Genomic DNA, 21,652 nt, shown 5'->3' on the forward strand with positions numbered 1-21,652 from the left:
GCCTCAACCCTTTCCCAGAATGGAGCAGGAGATGCGGCTGCCCTGCAGGAGCAACCCTGGCACTCTCAGATCTCTTGCTTCCAAGGCAGGCACCCTGCAAGGCTATGTCTAAGCCCTAAACAGATTTTAAAAATACAATTTTAGTTCCAGTTACAGCAACGTTTCCAGTTATATCAGCAAACACTTACATGAAATGTAAGCATCTTTGAAACAGAGCACCAAAATTAAACACAAATGCATATACAGCAGAAACATATGCCACCCTGCTCTGCTATAAATATGCTTACTTTTCCTGAGTTAGTTTGGAATTTTAGTTGCTTAATTTAAGACATTTCACAGAAAACTTCTAAACTTCTTAATCTGAAAGCTTTAGATGCTTTGAAGTTTCACAAATTTAGAATCTAAACCATGAGGCACAGAGTTGTATCACTCAGAAAGTCTTATCCAGCAGTACAATAATGGAATCAAATTGCTTTCATTACATTAACTGAAAAAAAACCACCACAGAATTTTCATCTGCAAGAAAGCTGCAACACACATTTATTACACATAAATTTGAAACTAAAGCTGTGAATAGAAGTGAAGCCACATGCTGTATATTCACTGCTCCAAGAAAAAAAGATGCAAAAGGTAGCAATATATCAATTTATTAAAATTGAATAATTCAATATACAACCTGTGACTAGATTGAAATGTCATATTTTTAAGCAGCCCTTCATTTTTTCCCTCAAAAAATATGTAACATCTCTTAAAACTGGTAGGTGCACATTCAGCTAGAAGAATACTTAGTGCAATTCTGTAAGGCAATTTTCTCCTTTCTCACTTCTAGCTGGTTGATTATCTCTGTTAAAGGATGCAACCAATTGTTTTAAAAGTTTACTTAAGGTGGGTTTTGAGAAGCAAATGTGGAAGTCAATGCACTCTCCAATTCAGAAGCCAGAAATGCTGCCAAATACCTTTCTCCCTGGTTTCAGTCAAATCTAGCAATTGAGTCTTACAGCAGGGATGAATAACATCAACATTATCAAGAGTAGACAGCTGAGGGCCACACATACAAAGTTCTATCCACTGTCACATATATTGAGAAGGTGCAGAATGCTCCTAATATAAGAAAATAATTTAATACTATCTTATTTTAATAGGAATGACCATTCTATCAATTAAAACCAAATAGTAAAAATGGACATTACATCCAACAACAGAGTACAACAGAAAATCCACTTAAATCTAGCAAACTGTGGAGAACAAATTTAAATCAGAAAATTTTAAGCTGTTATACATCCATACCAAGAAAATTAAATTCATTTATAGTGAATGCATAATGTACACTTTAATATATTATTATGTGTTAATTTGTGAATAATGTATTAATTTATATGGCCTTATCATATTTACTCCTCTATGGTAAACTTTCTTTGTTACATACAAAATTCAGAAAAACTACCCTATAGCATCCAAAATATTTTTAAAATGCAATCATACTGTAGAAAAAAAAAGGTGACATTATGTTTTGATAGGCATTACTTCCCCAAGAAGTTCTGCAATTATAACTTACATCATGGTCACATTGTACACAATTTTTTGGCTGTATTTTTAACATGACTCAAAATCTGAAATGCTTATTATTATCTCCAGATAAAACCAATTGTGCAAACTTACTTGGTTCAGCCCTGGCACCATGTTTTTGAAGGAAGTCAACTATCTGAGCCAGAACTTTTTTGTTGCAATGTGTTGACAGCTCTTCATCACACTCATAACACCTAAACAAAAGAAGAAACAAACTGGAATTCAGGGCTATCTGCATGCACATCCCAGCTCTAGCAAACCTCCCAAACAACCCTACAAAAATTACTTAAGCACTCAGTTTCAATTTTTCACACCAAAAAACCAGAATAGAATTGAATTCCCTCATCTCATACATGCTCTTCTATAGATCAGTTCCAATTCACTGTGGTCCTCACATATTTAAATAATTTCAGAGAATACAAAGGACAAACACATATTGTCTCCAGAAAGCCTACCTTTCTTCTATAGAAAGCATTAATTTTATCTGTCAGAATCATTCTTTATCATGAGAAGACACTGCTTTCAGTTACATGAAATCCTAGGTACAGGCACACACGAACACCTGCATACTGATCCTTACCATATGATCCATGTGCTGAGGTTGATAACGATGCAGTGAGGTTCTGTGCGCGCCGTTTGGAAGTGTTTCAGAGAATGCTGGCCTTCTGAGTTCTTACTGCACCCCTAAAAATGGACATATCAACCCAGTAAGGGGCAGGAAAGGGAAAAAGAAAAGACTATATTATTAGAAAACAAACTACAAAAACTCCACTTTTCAAAACTAGACAAGAAACTATTCTGCCCTACTTATTTACCATCCGTAAGGATTGAGAGGATTTAACATTCCCATCTTTTCTACTTGGAAAAATCACTTAAAAATATAGAGAATTATTAAGTTTGCTCTAACTGAATAGAAATAATTCCTAGCTTTTGGATAAGTATAGAATAAATATCAACATACAAAAAACTATGCCATTCACAAAAGAAAGAATGCTCTAGTAATTGTGAATGAAACAACTACGTAGCATATTTGGTCCACAGAATATCAAGGAAGACGACAGCATAGGTAACCCTCACTGCTCAAAAATGTCAAACGCATTCCAGACAGCAAATGAAAAAAGTACATAAAGTGCTTTGTACTACAAAGCTGCTCAGAACACACTATTTATGTACAGCAATTTCAGGAGAAAGCATTTGCAATGGTTCAAGTATGAAGAGAGTGGGACTTAGATTCAGGACTGGTCTCTGAATAGGCATAAGGTTTAGAAGCTGTTAACAGCATGAACATGAAGAAGCACACAGAATTAACTCCTTTTAAAGGCCTTCTTAACAGAAGTTTTTCAAGCAAGATATATGAGTCCTCCTCATAGAGATCTGGTTAACTATCTTCTGAACCCTGTGAATAGCGTGTTTCTTAGCAAAATCAAATCTGCTCATATTATACTGGCTCCTATAGTAAAACCTACTGAAAGTAGTTTTCTATAGTGAAACCTACTGAAATTCCAAGAAAATCATGACATGCTTTGTTCAGATAACTACTGGCTGAACTAAGCCTGATACTGCCCATAAACTGAATTTTGCTGTATCAAGCAAAATTTTTTTCTTTACTTCACTTCCAGGGCAGAAATCTGTGAAAGCCCTTGGGGTCAGGACCTGCCATTTTGAACTCCAAAGCCATGATCTGACATTATAACTGACCCATTCTAATAGCTAGTTGCCACATGAGCAGCATTCTCACTCCAGCACAGTCCCTTCTCCCTGGTTTCAGTCAAATCTAACAATTGAGTGTCCACAGCACAAGCTCATTCAGCAATATACATGTTTGGTTTTTCATTCATTCCTATTTATGGGAACTTCTGCCAGAGGAGCCAGCTGAACAGATGCATTTTGCAGCCGCACAGCTCCCAGAGCCAATTCTCTGTAAGTGGCAAGAGGATGCACATAAGAACAGAGAAAAGGCAGGGCCATCACTAATTGTGATGCCACACTGCACTGTTGTGGGAACCCAGAACATCCCTCTGGCTGTCCAGGATGGCCAAGACCCCTGCCAGGGGGCTCAGAAGCCCTGGCACAGAGCCCCAAACCCCTGTGGTTTTGATTATGACCCATGGAGCAAATTACCAACCCTATATGAAGATCAGCAAGCCACAACAGTTTAAGTAGAATATTAGTGAAGTTATCACGGGGTGGAAAAGTAGATTTTAGGTTTTTTGGTATGGGGGTTCAGGAGGCAAGAAGGAGAGAACTGGGCGTGTCCACCCCTTCTCCTTCTTGGCCTCCATCTTCTGCTGTATGTTGGCACTTATAGATCGGTTTAGAGTAGAAGCTCACTGTCTAACATAGGTGATAGGTACTGGGAAGTAATTGTAAACATTGTATACATAGTTTTTAGTATAAAGACATAACACCACCCCAGGGGCAGGCAGTGTGCCTGGAACTGTCCTGCTGGACAGACCTTGCAGGGCAAGAGAAAATTTTTTATAGATAAGACGCAATAAACAACCTTGAGACCGAGAAATTTAAGATCTCCAACTCATTCATCAAGCACCCGGGCTGGGAAAAGAGATTTTTAACAATCTCGGGGTCGCAGTGACCCAGAAAGGCCCCGAGACACTGTGACACATAAAGCTAACCCTAAACACTGCCAAAAATGAACAGGAACATGAGGTCACACCCCACTTCCCGAGGAAGCTGAAGCAGGGACTCTTACAACTAAGCACTTGCGTCACACCACTCCTCTGGAGGTAACGAGATGCCAAACAGACAAGGATCCACAACACATCCTTCAGAAACTGCGCCTCTGCAAACTGAGCGCACGTGCTTACCTGGAAGCCACATTTGAGACACAGCCAGATGTCTGAGGGCGCCCCGGGCTCAGCGTCGCTCAGCCTCCTCTCCCTGAGGCACTCGGCACACACGGACCACACGCTCTGAGCCACCGCTCTCTTCACATGGGGCACGTCCACTGCCTGGCTCACGTGCTGGCAGGTGAGCCCTGCAGAAAATAACACACATTCGCTTTCAGCCATCTGAAATAATAGCTAGGGAAGAGAGCACATGGACACTGAAAGACCATGATCTTCAATTAATTCAGCACCAGGAAAAAAAATCAGCAAAGAATTAAAGTAGGAAAGATCAGCCAGCTGCGCCCCACATACTGAATTTTATGACGGAATCTCTTTTAGTCTTTCCGTAATGGAAATTCTTTTCAAGTCAATAAATGCCACCTCTTAAAACCAGATAAACTAGTTCGTACAAAAGTACAAGGATTACTTTTGTACAAAACTAATTTCCCTGGTTTTTGACAATAAAATAATAGATAAATCTATTTTTGCATATAACAACAGAGGCCATTGACCTTTTTCCAACCCATAAAGAAAGATTTTCAAACACCCATGCATCCCTACTACAACTACTCATTCTGAATGTGAATATCAACCATTCTTCTCTGTCATATTTTTTTGCAAAAATTTCACTGTATCACAGAATAAGCTAAGTTTGAAGTAACCTCTGAAGGCCATCTTGCCCAAGCCCTCACTTAAAGCACTGCCAAATATGAATTTAGATCTGTTTGCTCATGGTTTTGTTCAGCTGAATGTTGAGTATCATCAAGGACCGAGGCTTCACCAACTCACTAGAAAATCAGGTTTCTGTCTGACCACGCTCAGAGTGAATATAAAATAAAACGCCTCACACCTAGTTAAATTTTCCGTGCTCTAAATTTGGTCTGTTGCCTTTAGTCCTCTCATTGTGAACTTCCTGCAAGAATCTGGTTCTGCCTTCCCTGTAACTACCATCAGGCAGTCAATGAAAGAAATTATACTTTCACTCCTTTGGCTAAACAAAGACATTCCCTTCAGCCCCTCTTCCCAAATCATGTTCTCAATCGCCTTAAAAATGTGGAAGGGGTGAACCACTGGCCCCACTGACAAGCCAGCCTTTCTTGTAAGAGACAGCCCACATGCTCTGGGCACAGCTCTCCCAAGGAAGTCCCACAAGTGCAGAAAAGATGGAAGGAATCACCTGCCTGCCCTGCATTCTCATTAATACAATCCTGCCTACAGCAGGCACAAACAGCACAGCTTGGTTTTATTCAGTGTGCATTAGGACCCTCAGAACCTTTTCTGCAAAGCTGCCCTAATTCCCACCCTGTCATGGCACATGGTTATGCCCAGGTGCCAAACTCTCCACTTGCCGCTGCTGAACGCTGAGAAGTTTCTGCCTGCCCATTTCTCCAGCCAGTCTAGGTCACCCTGAATGGCAGACCTATCCTCCTGCTTATCAGCTGGCCTCCTCAATTTGTTGCCATAAAGAGATGGCAGAGCACAGCTTCACAATGACATCAACCAGTTTTCTCAGCACTTTCAGATGCATTCCATCTGACCTCAACTTGTGTGCATTCAGTTTGTTTCACAGTTCTCAATCTTCTACTCTGAACAATGTTTATATCCCAGAGTCTGCCACTAAGGTCAGGAGCCAGGGAGGATCAGGTGCAGAGCTTACATGTGAAGACAGAAGCAGTTCAAAGGAAAATTGAGTTCCTCAGCCTCTTCCCACATCCTGTGTCCCTAGAACCCCTGCCCCCTCATGCAGCAGGTTTGCACTCACCCTAGTCTTCATTTTACTGCCACTGTATCCACAGAGGCTCATCTTAGTCTTTACACCCTTCAACCAATTCTAACTGAAGTTGCTTTACTTATTCCCTAATCCTGCACACTCCAGACCTCTGCAAAGGCAGCCCAAACTTGCCTCCACCCTCTCTGCCACTCCTTCTTCCCTGTGAGCTCAGCTGAAAGCTCCCTGTTCAGCCACCCAGGCTCCTGCCACACATGCCTGACCTCACATGGACAGGTTGTCTTCAAAGATCAACCAACTCTCCAGCCCTTCAGGGAAGTCATGTAGTGTAACAACTGACCATGTCATAAACACTTGACTGGGGACATTTCTGTGATAAATTCAAGGAAGAAAAGTATTTCATGGTACCAATGATTTGTGGTTTTCATCAGTCAACATGGAAGCTATTAGCCCTCAACCTCAGGACAAACATCCCCCTAGGTACTTACCTGAAATATCATCTGAAGAGTCCTCATCCTGGGGCCTGTTGGGCCTTTTGCTTCTCTTTGGCTTCTCAGGGTTGGTTCTTGATGGATCTTTCACCCGCATCTGTTGCTTACTAGGAAGACAAACAGGGGCAATGTTATTGTTTATTGAAATGTTTCACTGAATGCAGCAAGTCTGAACTTTAAAAGCACAAGATCCAATCACACATTCAAACAACACAAACACAGTTTTAGGCTTGGTCTAATGTCAGCTATTGTGTAACAAGGAGTATGAATGTGTCAGGAATGAAGTCTTAGAAATGTCACAACATCAGTTAGACTACAGGACACTCTGAATTGTAGCTACAGGGAAAGGGGACACATGCACACTCACTTCTAGGCAGTGGTGTTAAATATTTGAGATATTGAGATTTTCTTTATTTTTGTTATTGCAAAGTAAGTTATTACAACTACAACATACCAGGAAAACTTCATCAAAATAAATGTTTCTCCTCCTTAACATATATCCCTCATGAAAGGTTTCAGTCATTATTTACCCTTGGCACACTCCCTAAAGGTTTTTGAGCAATTTCAAACAGTGTAAGAAAATAAAAGTCTTCCAAATCTGATTAAAGTGTTCTATCCTACAATGGATGACTGACTGGAGAGCAAACTGATCCCTCTATTAAACACAGGAGAATCCATAAAGATGAAGTCTCTCATAGGAAATTTCTGTCATTAATCAAAGAGTCCTACGAGGAACAGAATTAAAGCAAAGATATTTGCCAGTAAATGTTAAAAAAAATCATTAGAGATTTCAGCACACCAGTCATTTAATCAAAATCCAAATGTGAATACACTGAAGGACTGTGGCTGTGCACCATAGAGACAGCTGCTGGTGCTTAGTTTGCAGTTTGTCTTTTAATGGTGTGGCTCATAAAAACAGATTTTTGTTTTCACATACAAAGCATATGAATGTAAAATAGCCAAATACTCATACACTGCAAACATGTGAGCCATTCTGTTCAGAAATAAAATGACATCTTGTTGTGTACCAGAAACAGGCTAGTAATGTCACCTGAGCCACAAGGACCAAAGATTTTCAACTGTGCTACTGCACTTAGGTATAGGAAACCTCTAAAATGCCCTATATTTGGGAATAGCAAAAGGTGTATTACTACAGATCAATTAGTTAAGTTTGACAAAGTTTAACAAGTTTGTCTACTAAAGATTTTTTAATCTTTTCTGCATATGCATTTAGACCTTTGTATTACTGAAGCTCTGAGAGACACAGGAATCAACCAGTACATTGAATTCAATATTCCCTCTCCTTACTTATCCACTAAGCAAATCACCAGAACAGTCATCAATATTGACATTAGAGCACCACCACCACTGATACCTGAACAGCCTTCCCTGGAGCAAAGCAGGCAACCTGTACCACCAAGCTCCTGTTTCAAGTTCCTACACATTTGAATAGACATCCCTGCATCTGCTCTACATCCCTAAATACTGTTAGTGCTAGAGGTTTTCTGCATGGACCTACCCATGAGAGATTTGCTTTGGAAAAGTCACATTTTTGTAGAGTGTAAAAGAAATCTTTACTCACTGCTTCCTTGCATCAACAGATTCATGTCTCCTCAAGCCTTCAAAACACAGCCCATTTTTTTTTACAAAATGCTACATTTACACAGAAATTAGCTTATACTATATTAAATACCATGATGATCTTAAATTACAGATTTCAGATTTTCCTATACTTATAAAGCCTAGACATGCAAGTGAACAGTGCCACTGAATTCAGCTTTGCTGATTTCATGGGTTCACAATTCCTATTCATGCACTAAGAAAGGTCTAAATATTCCAGCTCCTGACTATATATGTTCAACAGATGTTAGCACACCTAATGTCCATCAACAGCCATGCAACCTGGCATCCCTAGAACATGAGGAGGCTCAGACAACTTCAGCTGTATCTTTCTGCCTTGGCAACTTCTCATATTTACCCAAGTTTCATGTGAAACTACCCATCACCTCTTGTCACACTGACACTTAACTGAGCACAAGATTCATCAAGACATTCATCAAACAGTAGGGCCAACAGAGCTCTTGTGAGAAAACACAAGACCTTACACTAAATTATGCAAAGAGTCAATAGCAAAGACAGCAAAAATGTCCTCCCTAAAGGAACATAGCTGTGTTTAGGTGATTCAACATTGACATAAACAATCTATGAGTTCATTTCAGCATAACAATTTCGATCTCTTTGGACAGATTATGTAAGACTGTCCAAAGCACAGACTTCACCCCAGTGAAATTCATCTTCGTATCAGTACACTTAGAGAGCTCCAATAAATAATTGTGGGCCTAACCAGAAGAAATACAAGCCTTTCCCATGTGTGAAATCCTGTGGCCCCACAGCACAGGTGATGGATACAACCTGTATCAAGGCAAACACAGCCTGCTGCTGGACCCATACCCCAGAGACCCTCAGGACGTGGGGAATAAAGTGTTAGCTGATCGCCACAATGACTGAAAGCATGGCACTTCAAGCCCAACCTAATCAACATGGCACTAGAAATGAACTCTGGCATAAGGAGCTGCACTCCCACTGCACAGCCCAGACACTTTTCAGTCTCCTTTCACTAAGAGCAGGCAGAGGAAAAGACAACACGGACCATTAGATTAATTACTCTCCATGGACATACACACAGACAGACATCCATCAGACAATGGTTACTGACCTGTGAGCTCTTGGAAAAACCAGAGCATATCAAGGACTTAGACAGCCAGGGTTTGTGCCTGATTTTGAAAAGCACAGAAGTGTGATGGAAAGGTAACAGCAATGAGCTACTCCACATGATCTACGATGCAAGTATATATGGAGTACTGCCTGCCCTTTTCCAGTACATACAGGGACTGAAAACATTACAAATTAAAGACCCCATTTAATAAAAATATGATCAACATCAATCAATATCAAAATGCTTATGACTGGAATTTGATTATTATATTTAATTGAGTTAAACAAGGAAGAAACTTAGCATGCTTCAGAAATATTTCCGTTTATGGGAAATAAAAGATTTGAGTTTTTGTTGGAATGAAAATCCTGAACAAACAGACTCAAGAAACCATAAAATATAGCTAAGAAAAAACCAAAAGGGATGATCTATAGCTTATTGTTGGCCGCAGGCACAAGCCGTTCAGGACAAGCAGGCAAAAGAGAAAAGAACAATTCAGACAAAATTAACTTGACACACTGGAGATTAAAAACCATGGTAGTATTCCCATGATTTGCCTCTTTCCAACCCATTCTCATTTTTTTAATATGTCCAATGAGAATTTTCTGTTTACAGCCACCAACTATCCTAAAGGGGAAAGACTCTCCTCCTTTTCCTATGCTGAAAGAGGTCACCACGAATCTTCTCTTGAAGTTTTCTTTTGTGATGGAAAAACAAATATATTTAAGCTTTTCATTTTGTACACATAAAATCAAGTCATGGTGCACACGATATTTGATTAATAAATCTGACAAATAAAAAGACACTGGTTTTTGTGATAGAAAAACCTGAGTTTAGAGGGTATGTTAGCTCTACTCTCATCTCTACTTGGCACACAGTAAGAATCTTAAGTAGAAATTATGCTGTTTCCTTGGGAAAAAAACAAAAATAGAAAAAGTCAGATTCTTTGAGCTCAGCATGCAAGAGTTTGGAGCACAATCATCACCATCACTAGCTATTCTCAGTTGACTTCTTACTTCTTAAAAGACTCCTAATGTCAATCTTCATACAAAAAGCTGATTAAGATCAAAACCTCCTCACTCAACTGCTCATTTGCACCATTCTAGAAAGAACAAACCACTTCAAAAGCAGCAAAATTATCTGCCTACCTAATTTTAAAAGTTTCAGATTTAACAGAGTGCCAAAAATCAATCTGCTGAATTTGTTAAGTTAAATCTATGGTGTGCCTAGACTATTTTAAATTTAAGATATGCTTGATAGAGTCTATATTTAATAGCATTAATATTCCTATATTTAGAAATTTACCCTCTTCATAAAGTATATATTTAGATACCTACAAGAGTTGAATGTTGTTTCTAAAATAATTTTTTTAAAAATGACATTTTACAGTAATTCAGTAGTGCTAAGACCAATAAAAGTTACAAGGCTACCATGAACTAAAAATCACTTTTCCTTGGGAAACAAAACCAACCCAACCCAACCAACCAGGTTATTCCTCTTCACAACATTTTTATGCAGGAGAGTTGGAGAAGCAAACTGTCTTCACTGTCTGCACTTCCCAAAATCTTTTCCCATCTTACCATCTTGCACTTCTCACTTGGAAGATGAGTCCCTCCTCCTAGAATGTCTACAGTTCACTTACTAAATGTTGAAATGTGTCACCTTAGTGAGTCTTCCCATGCTGTACCTTCACCATGATGCTTATAAGAAACAGACCAGACCACCAGTATGTTAGAGAAATAACCTGCTGCACTGATTAATATCATGTCACTGCTTCCATCTGCCTAGATCCACTTTTCCCCTCCTCTTATAATTAGGGTGCGAGCTCTTTCAGACATGTGCCACATTTTTGTTCTTATCTGTGCAATACCTATTACAATATTTTTCTGATTCTTGATTAACTAGGAGGATTCCAGTTGCATTACTAGAATGCAAACAAGATAAAAATTATGCAACACTCACTAGCCTATCTAAGCATACTGACCTATGAAATGTAGCCAAGTGAGTCTAAAGAGAATCTCCAGGTACTATTTTGGATATGGGCAATGCTCTCCCAGTAGGACTGCCCATTAGCTGTGAAACCAATATTGTTAATTATTTCATCAGTGAGCTGGAATTCAAAGAAGCTGGGCAAGTACATTTACCTCAATCCCTTGATTCATCTGAGGTAGCCTAAATTCCAGCAGTGTCACTACTTGCTGTCAAACTTTCAAGTTAAAACTGTATCATTTTATGTTGCTAATGCAAAGAAAAACCTGGGTCATGCTGAAAGAGCAGAGCACACACTGAATACTGGGGAAAATTAACATTTTCATATGTGTCCTAGGGTGACGTTATGGTGCTTGAATCCCCAGTCGTCTGTGCTGTTTATGCCGGATATTATGTTCTGTGCCTTCAAGACTGGCTCTGAAGAGTGAATGTTTTGTTTTGGTTTTGCTATCAGCTGCTCCCCCATGGCTGGTGGGACACAGAGACGGGGCAGAACATAGTGCTGCTTTTGCTTTTTGCTTGGCTTTTTGCTTTGCTCTTGCTCCTGCTTTGGCGCTTCTGCTCATTAGTTAAGTTTAGCTAAGCAGTCTGAATTTTTCCTGGACTGTTTCTCCTTTCCCTTTTCTGGAACCACTCGAACCTGCTCCAGACTGGGACCTGGGAACACCAAGAGTTTGCACCCTGTGGCTGCAGCAACCATCCCCAGTGCTGGAGGGATTGATAACAAAGTGACCACCCCAAGAGAGACTTTCTGAATTTGTCATCTTTTTCAGAGCGGTGAAAGAGTGGTGTCCTCCGGTATTGCTCATTTTGTGTGCTGGGGGGGGCTGTGCCTGTTAAATAAACAGGTTCTTTCCACTTTTCTCTGAGGAATCCTTCTCGAACTGGTTGTGGGGAGGGGCCCTGTGGGTTTGCTTTCTGGAGGGGCCTCCTTTGGAGGTTTCCTCCCAGATTTGCCCTAAACCAGGACAATATGACTTAATAGAACTGCCCAGCTGTAAACAGCAGCCTTGCACCAAAGGGGTGAAGGAACAGCATAGATGCGCAGTTTAAGTCCAGAGATACTTTGAAACACATCTGTGAAAGGTCCCTGTAAGGATCAGTAATGCCAGATCCTCCGCAGAACTGCTACATGTTTTGATGTAAGCCGCAACTTGATACATTTCAGACGCCTTTTCTGAGCATTACCCGTGGCATTTTGCCTTGCTCGCCACTAGACCAAGTGTCAGGCAATCAAAAGAGGCACCACATCCATCACAGTCAGCAGCTGGGCCGTGTCACCCATCAGCAGGCCAGGAGGCTCAGTGCTCTGACAGCCACCGAAACCTCTGCGGAAAACAAGCCCCCGCTGCCTGCGAGAGCAGGAAAAGGACCAGAATTGTTGACTGGTAGTGGCAGCGAAGCTTCTTCCCCTGGAAAATGTCATCTGAAATTCTGAAAGCGTCATCTCCAAGATGCCCTAGCCCAAAGGCACATCACACATCCTACACTGCCACTGGAGCTCAAACGCCAATCCTGACGCTGTATTACGGTCCTAAAAAGGTGAGACACTGATGTACTTTTGGAGCAAGGAGTGAGAGGGAGGCTTTGGACTGCTAGACACAACTTTCCAAGCGACAGTAAAAATCTCACTTTCAATAATCCACTTCAGCCAGCTGCCAATGCTAAGCATGTTCTATCAACTTTCATGTTTGTATCCTCCACAATCCCCCTCAACTTCCTTCTAAAACCACCTGCCACAGAAAAATTACCTCTAAGGATGAACAGAAGCCAGATATGTTCAGAAGCAAAACTGAAAAGACTCTGTAACTGGGTTTATAACTAGAGTATATTAAAGCTCTAAGTGGGTAAAAAGAGTAGCATTTTGATGACCTATTTTTTGCTAGTATCTTACAACAAAGTTTTATGGAAAATTTCAGATATACCTGGCAATATCCAGCCCCATAAAGCAAACTGCAACTTCTGTTTATGTTTTTTATCCCACATTAAATTTTTGGAGTTTTTTTATAACATACCAAAAGGGAAAAACATCTGGAAAGATGCATGCATGGTCCAACATAGGTCTTTCTAGAAAATTCATCCTTTAAAAAAAACCCACCTAAGTACCATAAAAAGAGCCATAGCTCATAACAAATGATGTTGGCTTGCAAGGTAAAACTTTGTATGCAAAAAGGCAGTCAGATGACAGACTGTGCACTCCCATGATATAAACAACAACGTTACTGTACCATCACCACAGAAAATCTGAGGGCATAAGAACTGAAACAGCTGGAAAGTAACCAGGGAACTCACCGTACCTTACTAGGATAACCATGTGGGCAAAAACTGGGGAAAAAGCAGCCAGAAAATAAAGGGCAATATGAGCAAAGGATGAACTTTGGAGAAATGCTCATTCTGTGAATTCAAAGAAACAAAAAAGGAATTGTGGTTGAAGCATGTGTGTGAGACAGAAGGCTGAAACCCACATAATACAATACTTTAAGCTAAGGCTCCTGCTATACCTCCACCTAAAGGGCTGAGTTGGAGAAAATAAAGGAAGACAAGGCTGCCCATAACTTCCCATCTGTTCTGGAAGGGTGTTGTGGCAGTTGGTTGATCACTAAGAACAGATAAAACAGTAAGTTACTACTAGTTTGAGCTCTTTGAAAGTCCAAATCTTGCCATCAAGAACAAAATATTCAATTCCATTTTCTTCCTCCACACAGACTGCCCCAGTTTGCTTTGATGGCATGTCTGAAGCAGAACAACTTGTCCTTGATCTACAACTGATGCTCAAAACAGAACCCCTGAGATACTATCCGCAGTTCTGTGAATCTCACAGAAATAAAGCTACAGAACACCACTTCTTCAATATTTCATGAAGAAATCTGACAAAATATTTACTAATGTAGTAAACACAAGAACAATTTCACAAAGGCATAATCTGCTTCAAGCTTGCACATGCTCTGCCATTACTATGTTTCTGTTTTAAAAGCTAGAAAACGAGAGCAGAAAGAATCCTTTAAATACAAGTCTGTTCTTTATGCTCATATGAGAGGATTATTTAATGGAATTGGGAAATACTTGTAGTTAAAGATGACATGCAACTAGAATACAGTGCTACACCTGCAGCTATTGCCATATGCTTCTACGTTCTTGATGTCTTCATCCTACTGCACCTATGTTTAATATGCTGTTGTGCATATCCTGTTTTATAGTGCAACTAGCAACACAGGTACAGCAAGGGCAGGACAAAGTCCTAAAGTAAAGGACAAATGACAGCAAGAGAAAGAAAGAAAGCAAAAAAGAAAAAAAACCAAACAAGAATCAAGAATCAAAACAGAGAATCCCAATAATAAATAAAACGTGGAGAGTTGCAGCTATGGGTCTAGAATAGCACGTCTCAGGCTAACCGCGAGGACCGGCACCGGGCTGTCCTTTAATCCCCGGGCACGGACGGCTCCGCGCCCGCCCAACACGGCGCCGGAGGCCGCGGCAGCTGCAGCCGGCACACGCAGCGCGGGGCCGGGCGCGCACGGCAGCCCCGCGCCCTACGCCCAGTGACCGGGCCGTGCGCTCAACCCGGCCACAGGCGCTGCCACCGACCCACCGCGCTCAGTCCAACACAGCGAGAGACGCGCTGCGGCTCACGGAGGCGGCCCGGCGCTGCCGCTCTCGTGTCTCGGCAGGGTTAACCCGCTCCACACCGACAGCGGGCGGTCGCCACCAGCAGCTCGTCGCCGGCGACCCAACACGAGCCGCACGCACTTGGCCACCAGCCCGGCGGGAGAAGCGCCGGACAGCGGTGCCGCGGGCGCCGCCGGCAGCGGGGAGGGGCGGCCCGCCCGGCCCGGGGCCACGGCGGGGCAGAGCCCCCTCCCACCGCCCCCAGCCCGCGCCCCGCGCCCGCCCGGCTCCCCGGGACGCGGCTCCGCAGGCCGCGGGCCCGGCCGCCGCCATGGCGGGGCCGATCGGCTTGGCCGACCCTCGGGCCGCGGCTCCGCGACCCCCCGGCAGCGCAGGACGGGACCGGCGCGGCCCCGGCGCCCCCGCGCTGTGCCGCCCGCCCCCCCCCCGCGGCCCGCACTCACGGAGCGGCGGGCGGCGGCGGCGGGCACGGCGGCGGCAGGAAGCGGCGGAGGAAGCTCCGCTCCGCTCCGCCCCCGGCCTCGCCGCGCCGCTCCCCGCCCCAGCCGCAGCCCGGGCGGCTCCGTACGAGCGGCGGCGGGGCTGGGGCTGGTTCCAGGGCACAACGCCTGTCCCGGGTGGGAAGGGCGGGGGGAAGCGGGGCCGCCCGGGAGCACACCGGGGCTGGGGCTGGTTCCAGGGCACAACGCGTGTCCAGGGTGGGAAGGGCGGGGGGAAGCGGGGCCGCCCGGGAGCGCACCGGGGCCCGCTGAGAGGCAACAGGTAGCGACAGGTCTGGCTGCAAGGCACTATGGAAACTCAGGGCAAAGGCTGGGGTGACCTTCACTTCTGAATTTTGCTGAAAGAGCTGGAGATGCTGCGCTGGGTTTGTGCCCGTGGGCAGCGCGCTAAGAGGAGCTTTGGCAGCGCGCAGGGATGGCAGTGGAAAGTCGTGCCCAGAATTACGCAGCAGGGTCTGGGCCCTGCGTGGATTTCCGAGGCAGCCACCGTGGGAGGGACTGGAAGAACAGCATCAAATGTGCATGTCCCCGCCGAGGACAGGCAGAGTAAAGGATGTCCAGCACTCGAGGGAGGAGCTACTGGAAACTGGGTTGAGTGCCGCTGGGTTTGAGTGTGGGAGGTTGTACAGAGCTGGAAAGTCAAGTGAAGAAGAGGTGAAATGGAGAGAGAGTCCCAATAGGTGAAACGAAGGAAGCTGCTGAAGAGGAGTTGACTGAGTTCAGCCATGAAGACAAAAGGAGAATTGGATGTGCTGCTTCCCACCTTTTCACCAAGCTACGGGAGTTTGCTAAGCTTTATCTGTTCTGACCTCAAATTCTCTGAGTTTTTCACAAGATGACTAGTGAATGCTTCCTATTTCAGCAAATAAAGTGCGTTCTCTCTTTGTGTACATAATATGATCCAGGGTCAAATCAAAACCATGAAAATGCTTCTTCCTGTGAATGAGTATTTCATATGACTAATGTTCTGGTGCTTCACATTGAACGCTTTATGGTCCTTATGGTGATACATGCAATAAGTGGAGATTAACTGTGGTCATTATTTTACTACAGATAAAATATACAGCAAATTATATTTCAGAAGATAATTTCCAGACATAGTGTATTATATCCTTACCTTGTGGGAAATGGAAAATGCATTAAACCTGAATTCATATATAGATATACTGCTTCAGACAGACAATTTACAAATGCCTGTCAAGGAGGCCATATGGAGAGGCTGGCAGAAGGGCAGCTAGTGAACCAGTTATATGTGCCAAGTTCAATTTGTCACACTTTACAGTACCAAGAAATATTTTGTTCTCGTTTTGAGAAGGAAAACTCTAATTAGTAAAGATTCAACAACCTACTCCTCAAAGTGCATCTTTCATGAGAAGATCCAGCATACCTGCTTTTAAAGACTAGAATTGCTGGTATGTAACATATCTGCAAAGGTATGCAGTAAATACAGAATACTGGTTTAAAATATGGGGAACAGAAGGATCCTCATTTCTCCACTCACATATGTCTTGGCCATTAGTCCTTGTGGCTAGAAGACTGACTGACGGCTTCAAAACTAAAACTGGGGTTTCAGTTCAAAACCGAAACATTCAAAACTGAAAACAGGGATCATCGATTCATAGAATATCCCGAGCTGGAAGGGACATAAAATGTTTGAATCCAACTCCTGACTATGCACAGTACAGGAGAATTACACACCATGTACCTCAGAGTATTGTCCAAACACTTCTTGAACTCTGGTGGGTCTGGGACCAGGATCACTTCCTTGAGGAGGCAGTTCCAGTGCCTGACCACCCCCTGAAGGTGAAGGTTTTCCTAATATCTAACCTAAACCTCCTGTGATGCAACTTCATGCCCTTCCCTTGCATCCACTCATTGGTCACCAGAAATGAGATCAGTGCCTGGACCACATCTCCTGTGGCTATAAGGGGACAGTGACAGTGGTGAAAGTGGTGCAGGCCAGTGCTAAAATCACCTTTCCTCCTCGACGTTACACTCAGAGGCTGAGAATTTTAAAATTTTATTTGGCATCAAAATTCCTCATCTCTGTTTCATCTCCCAGACTTTGCTACTTTCAGGCGTCTCCACAGTTTGGGTAGGCCGGTAGAATTTACCCTGCCCGGGCAATGCAGGGTAGATGCTGGATGTACCGAGGCCGGAGGCGGTGTCTGTGTGACCCTGCAGGTGCCACTCGTGGCCACGCCGGCGGCGCTCCCCTGCGCGGGCCAGCGGCACCAAAGCTGCGGCCCCCGCCCCTGCGGAGAAGGCGGTGCCTCCTCCCCGGCGGTGCCGGCGGGGCTGGGCCGGGCGGGGCTGGGCCTGGCTGGGCGGCCGCCATCGCCAGGGAGCCGGCATGGGACTCGGGGGCTGGTGGCGGGCGGCGCGGGCCCTGCGGGCGGCAGCGCCCGGTGAGCGGGGGCGGGCGGGGATGGGCCCGGCCGGGGCTTGGCCGGCGCCCGGGGACGGCCCCGTGTGGCTGCGTTCGGCGCGTCCCGGGCCGGGCTGACCGGCTGTGCCTCCCGCCAGGCCTCACCTGCCGCCGCCTCTGCGCCGCCGCGGCGCCGAACCTCTCCTACCAGGAGCTCAAAGACCTGAAGAAGGCCAACGTGCTTCACATTGACGTGCGGGAGAGGTGGGAGATTGACAGGTTTGGGAAAATCCCGGAGTCCATCAACATACCGCGTAAGTTGTCAGCGCCGCTGTTAGCAGGTCTCGGGTGTTCCGTGTTCCTCCTGGCTGGAATGCTCAGGTGGTGGTGACTGAGCAAAGAGGAACGCTGCTAAGCTGGCATGTAATGAGGCTGAACTTTTCCTCCAGAGGAGTTAGAAGTCTTGCAAACCTGTAAACCATGTAAACCTGTCTTTGGATGGAGAGTAAACAATAGCTTGTTTTCTGTATTTCCCAGTGGGTGAATTAATGGAAGCTCTACAAATGGACCCAATGGAGTTCAAGGAGCAGTATAATCAAAAAATGCCATCCAAGTCAGACCCTGTGGTTTTCTCCTGTTTGGCAGGAACAAGAAGTAAACAAGCACTTGGTTTTGCCATGTCCTTGGGTTTCAGCAGGTATGACTTTGTGTGTAAGGATGGGATTAATGCTGCTTCCCCCCATGAAGCAGAACATGTACTCACCTTGTGTGCAAGGGTACAAATTTACATATGGCATATGAACAAAACAGTTGGTATTTGAGTTAGACACCTCCTTTTGTCTCCACTGAACCTGGAGATGCCATTGGGTTGCAGCAAAGTGAGGTGTACCGCCCTCTGAAATGACCTTTTAAAGGCTCTGCACATGTGCCACTGGTGACACAAACTGCAGCAAGACCACGCAGCCACTGAAGGGTCCTTCTAGCTCTCAGGGCTCTTTTGCTGAGATGTTGATTCCTTAAAGAGCTCCATAAGCATAGTCCTGAGATGCACGAAGGTTTTAAAGGTGGAGAACTGCTTGCTTTGGTAGTAGTACAGTCTTAAATAGTTTGAGAAACCACACCCTTTGTTGAATTGCAGTTCCACCTTTACAGTTCACTGTTGACAAACGATTCCTTCACTTCCTACAAAGCTTTGGATTATTTGCCAGGAGTAAAGCAGTGAAGGCAATAGCTGACAGAACAATGAGATGGTGATAAAGTGAAATGCAGCATTTAGTTTGCAGAATTGTTAAACCTATCTTTGGAAGGTGCCTCCTTGTCTTGAAGACTGCAGATAAAATTTAAGACATTGTTCTCACTGAACTGCAATTCAGGAACTGGAACATTCACATTATTTCTTGTCAAAAGTATGGAAGCATGTTTTTGTTTCAGAGTGAAAAATATCCTCCATTACCTGTTTTTCATTATGCCCAATTGAAGGAGTCAGTATTGTTTTGCATAGTGGATTTTTGTTTCACAGAGTTTAGTTTTGCACAGGTTGATGTCAGACCTATAGAGCATGTAGGTTTGCAAAGAAGTTAAGATCATTCTGAAATGTTTATTTGGTGACAACTGAAGTATTAGACATAATAAATAGATGTGTATATCTCCCACTGCTGTGAGCCTCTTCTCACTCTTTTGAAAAAAGAACTGGCAACTGTTTCATTGATCCAGCTACTATTTCTTGCTTGATGTTTGAACTCCAACATTGTAATTTGGAAGAAAAGAGTTACAGAACTCACTGCTTGGAAGCAGGCAGTCTTAGAGTAAAAGGAATGTCAGTCTGGCTCATTGAAGCTAGGTACAAATGTATGTGGTTACAGAGAATCTCTGTGTTTTCTCTTTATTTTGATCTGTCTATAGTAGGGGGTTTTTGTTTGTTTGTGGGGTTTGGGGTGTTTATTTTTTAGTTTTGGTTTCGGGTTTTTTTGCTGTGTCCTCTTTAAGAGACAGTATTAAGGACTCTTCTTGAGAAAGATATCTTCTGCATATTTTCAGAGTTCAGCAGTATGCTGGTGGCTTTGACGACTGGGTAAAACATGAACCTCCAGAAAAGAAATGAAGATGACAGCCCCACCCCTTACCCAATCAAGGCTTCAGGATGGTTTGGAGGTTTTAGCAAGCCGCATGCGTTCCGCTTCCATAATAAAGCTCACTACTGGCTTCTTGTGTAAATGGACATTCAACTTCCAACAGCCATGCATAGCAACTGCTTGGTTTAATTATACCCAAAGACTATGACACAAACAGAGGACATTAAATTTGCTCAACCTTTCAACCTTTACTTTGGGTTACAGTTTTGGTGAATGCATGTGAAGAGAACCTAAGTGCAGATTATGTTTACTTTTTTGTATAATGTAGTTTATGACTGCTTAAACTAATGATGATAGGACAAATAAAATTATTATTTCTCAAATACCTGTGTTGGGTAGTTGGTTTAGAATAGTCAAACTGCAGATATTCTAGTATCAAGGGGTCAGGGGGACAACAGAAACCTACTGCTGGCTCTGTTGTGCCAGGCCTCACCAGGACTAACAATGCCTTTTGAAGATCATTAGGGTCAGAGTCTATAGAGGATTTCATGATTTAGTTAAATGTATAATTCATCATGCTCAGCTGTACTGATAAGCCACCAAACTTCAGCATACAAAGCAAGGCACTCTAATCAACTTAGTCAGTACTTAGTCATGAGCAGTCAATGCTTCCTTTTGTAGCTATATTTACATTTCTTGGGAACACCTAAAACTACATAATCACAAAAAATAAATCTCTGTGTTTTCTCTTTATTTTGATCTGTCTATAGTAGGGGGTTTTTGTTTGTTTGTGGGGTTTGGGGTGTTTATTTTTTAGTTTTAGTTTCGGGTTTTTTTGCTGTGTCCTCTTTAAGAGACAATATTAAGGACTCTTCTTGAGAAAGATATCTTCTGCATATTTTCAGAGTTATTCTGTGTTACATCAAGATCTATCTAGCCCATTATTTTCTGTTTGGCAGCAACTAGTAATAAACATCTGAGGAAGAGCATAAAACAGGATTAGTATGTAGTGGTTCAATCTCCAGATTACTCTCATTTACAACTCAGAGTGCTCCAGGCTTTGCATGTCTTAGTATATTTGGGTATTTGTAAATTTTCAACAGAAACTCTCATCAGACACAGCAGTGGTGAGAAATCTTTCCTTTTGTTGCTTCCCAACTTGCCATTTATTCATCAGCTGCTCTGGCTCCTTCTGTCAGAAGTGAGCAGTTGTCACCTATCAGTCTTCTCACCACCTGTGATTTTTCTAGACCTACTGTCTTTTCTGAACTGAATAGCTGTGGGTTGGATTTTTTATAATTGGAAAATTACTGTATACCTCTTTTTTATTTTCCCTTTTTATTAATCATGGTAGGTTTTTTTGCAAAATGTTTCTCAAAGTATTTGTAGCTTTTGAAATTAGATGATCCTTTCTAATTTGCTTTCCAAATGATGGGGTTTGAGTTAAATACCTTGTCTGATCCAGTTTGTTTCCTTTGGGATTTTTCTTTAAGTCTTTTTGGCATAGATGGCTTGTGTTTGCTTGGACACTTCAGAGTCACCTGTTGCCATATAATCTGTGAAGAGTTTCAGCTACCTGTCTTTCAGTGAGATACCACATTTTTATGCACCTCTCCTTTGACATGAAGCACAAGGTGATTTTTTTCTGCATGCTTAGTAGCAAGACTGTTGAGTTCACATCTTGTTCCATTTCCTGTTGTTCAAAATTACATCTTTTTAAAACTGTCTTCACTGAATCCAGCTCTTTTGAC

General features: G+C 43.1%; 2 protein-coding genes across 4 annotated transcripts in view; one reads left to right on the forward strand and one right to left on the reverse strand.

The window, feature by feature from the left end:
- USP45 (ubiquitin specific peptidase 45) overlaps positions 1-15,456 on the reverse strand; it is a 50,089-nt gene extending 34,633 nt beyond the window's left edge. For all 3 annotated transcript variants that reach the window (XR_004060586.1, XM_030944897.1, XM_030944899.1), the window contains exons 1-5: positions 15,405-15,456; positions 6,630-6,739; positions 4,392-4,561; positions 2,147-2,250; positions 1,660-1,760 (exon numbers count right to left, since the gene is read on the reverse strand). Coding sequence is in view for 2 of the 3 variants with exons in the window: in XM_030944897.1 (XP_030800757.1) it covers positions 1,660-1,760; positions 2,147-2,250; positions 4,392-4,561; positions 6,630-6,729 (475 nt within the window). In the remaining variant the exon portion in view is untranslated. The remainder of the gene's footprint in view (positions 1-1,659; positions 1,761-2,146; positions 2,251-4,391; positions 4,562-6,629; positions 6,740-15,404) is intronic.
- A 2,280-nt stretch (positions 15,457-17,736) lies between these two features.
- TSTD3 (thiosulfate sulfurtransferase like domain containing 3) lies at positions 17,737-20,284 on the forward strand. The gene is made up of 4 exons (XM_030945716.1): positions 17,737-17,869; positions 17,988-18,143; positions 18,367-18,526; positions 19,867-20,284. The coding sequence occupies exons 1-4, from the start codon at positions 17,815-17,817 to the stop codon at positions 19,928-19,930; spliced, it is 435 nt and encodes a 144-aa protein (XP_030801576.1). The 5' UTR covers positions 17,737-17,814; the 3' UTR covers positions 19,931-20,284.
- Positions 20,285-21,652: the final 1,368 nt, after the last annotated feature.

Source organism: Camarhynchus parvulus, chromosome 3, assembly GCF_901933205.1.
Source record: "Camarhynchus parvulus chromosome 3, STF_HiC, whole genome shotgun sequence".
Lineage (NCBI taxonomy): Eukaryota > Metazoa > Chordata > Aves > Passeriformes > Thraupidae > Camarhynchus > Camarhynchus parvulus.

Coding starts and splice junctions, on each gene's coding strand:
- TSTD3 (XM_030945716.1), top strand. CDS start 17,815: ATGGGACTCGGGGGCTGGTGGCGGGCGGCGCGGGCCCTGCGGGCGGCA. Junction 18,144..18,366: donor GGAGTCCATCAACATACCGC/GTAAGTTGTCAG, acceptor TGTATTTCCCAG/TGGGTGAATTAATGGAAGCT. Junction 18,527..19,866: donor ATGTCCTTGGGTTTCAGCAG/GTATGACTTTGT, acceptor GCATATTTTCAG/AGTTCAGCAGTATGCTGGTG.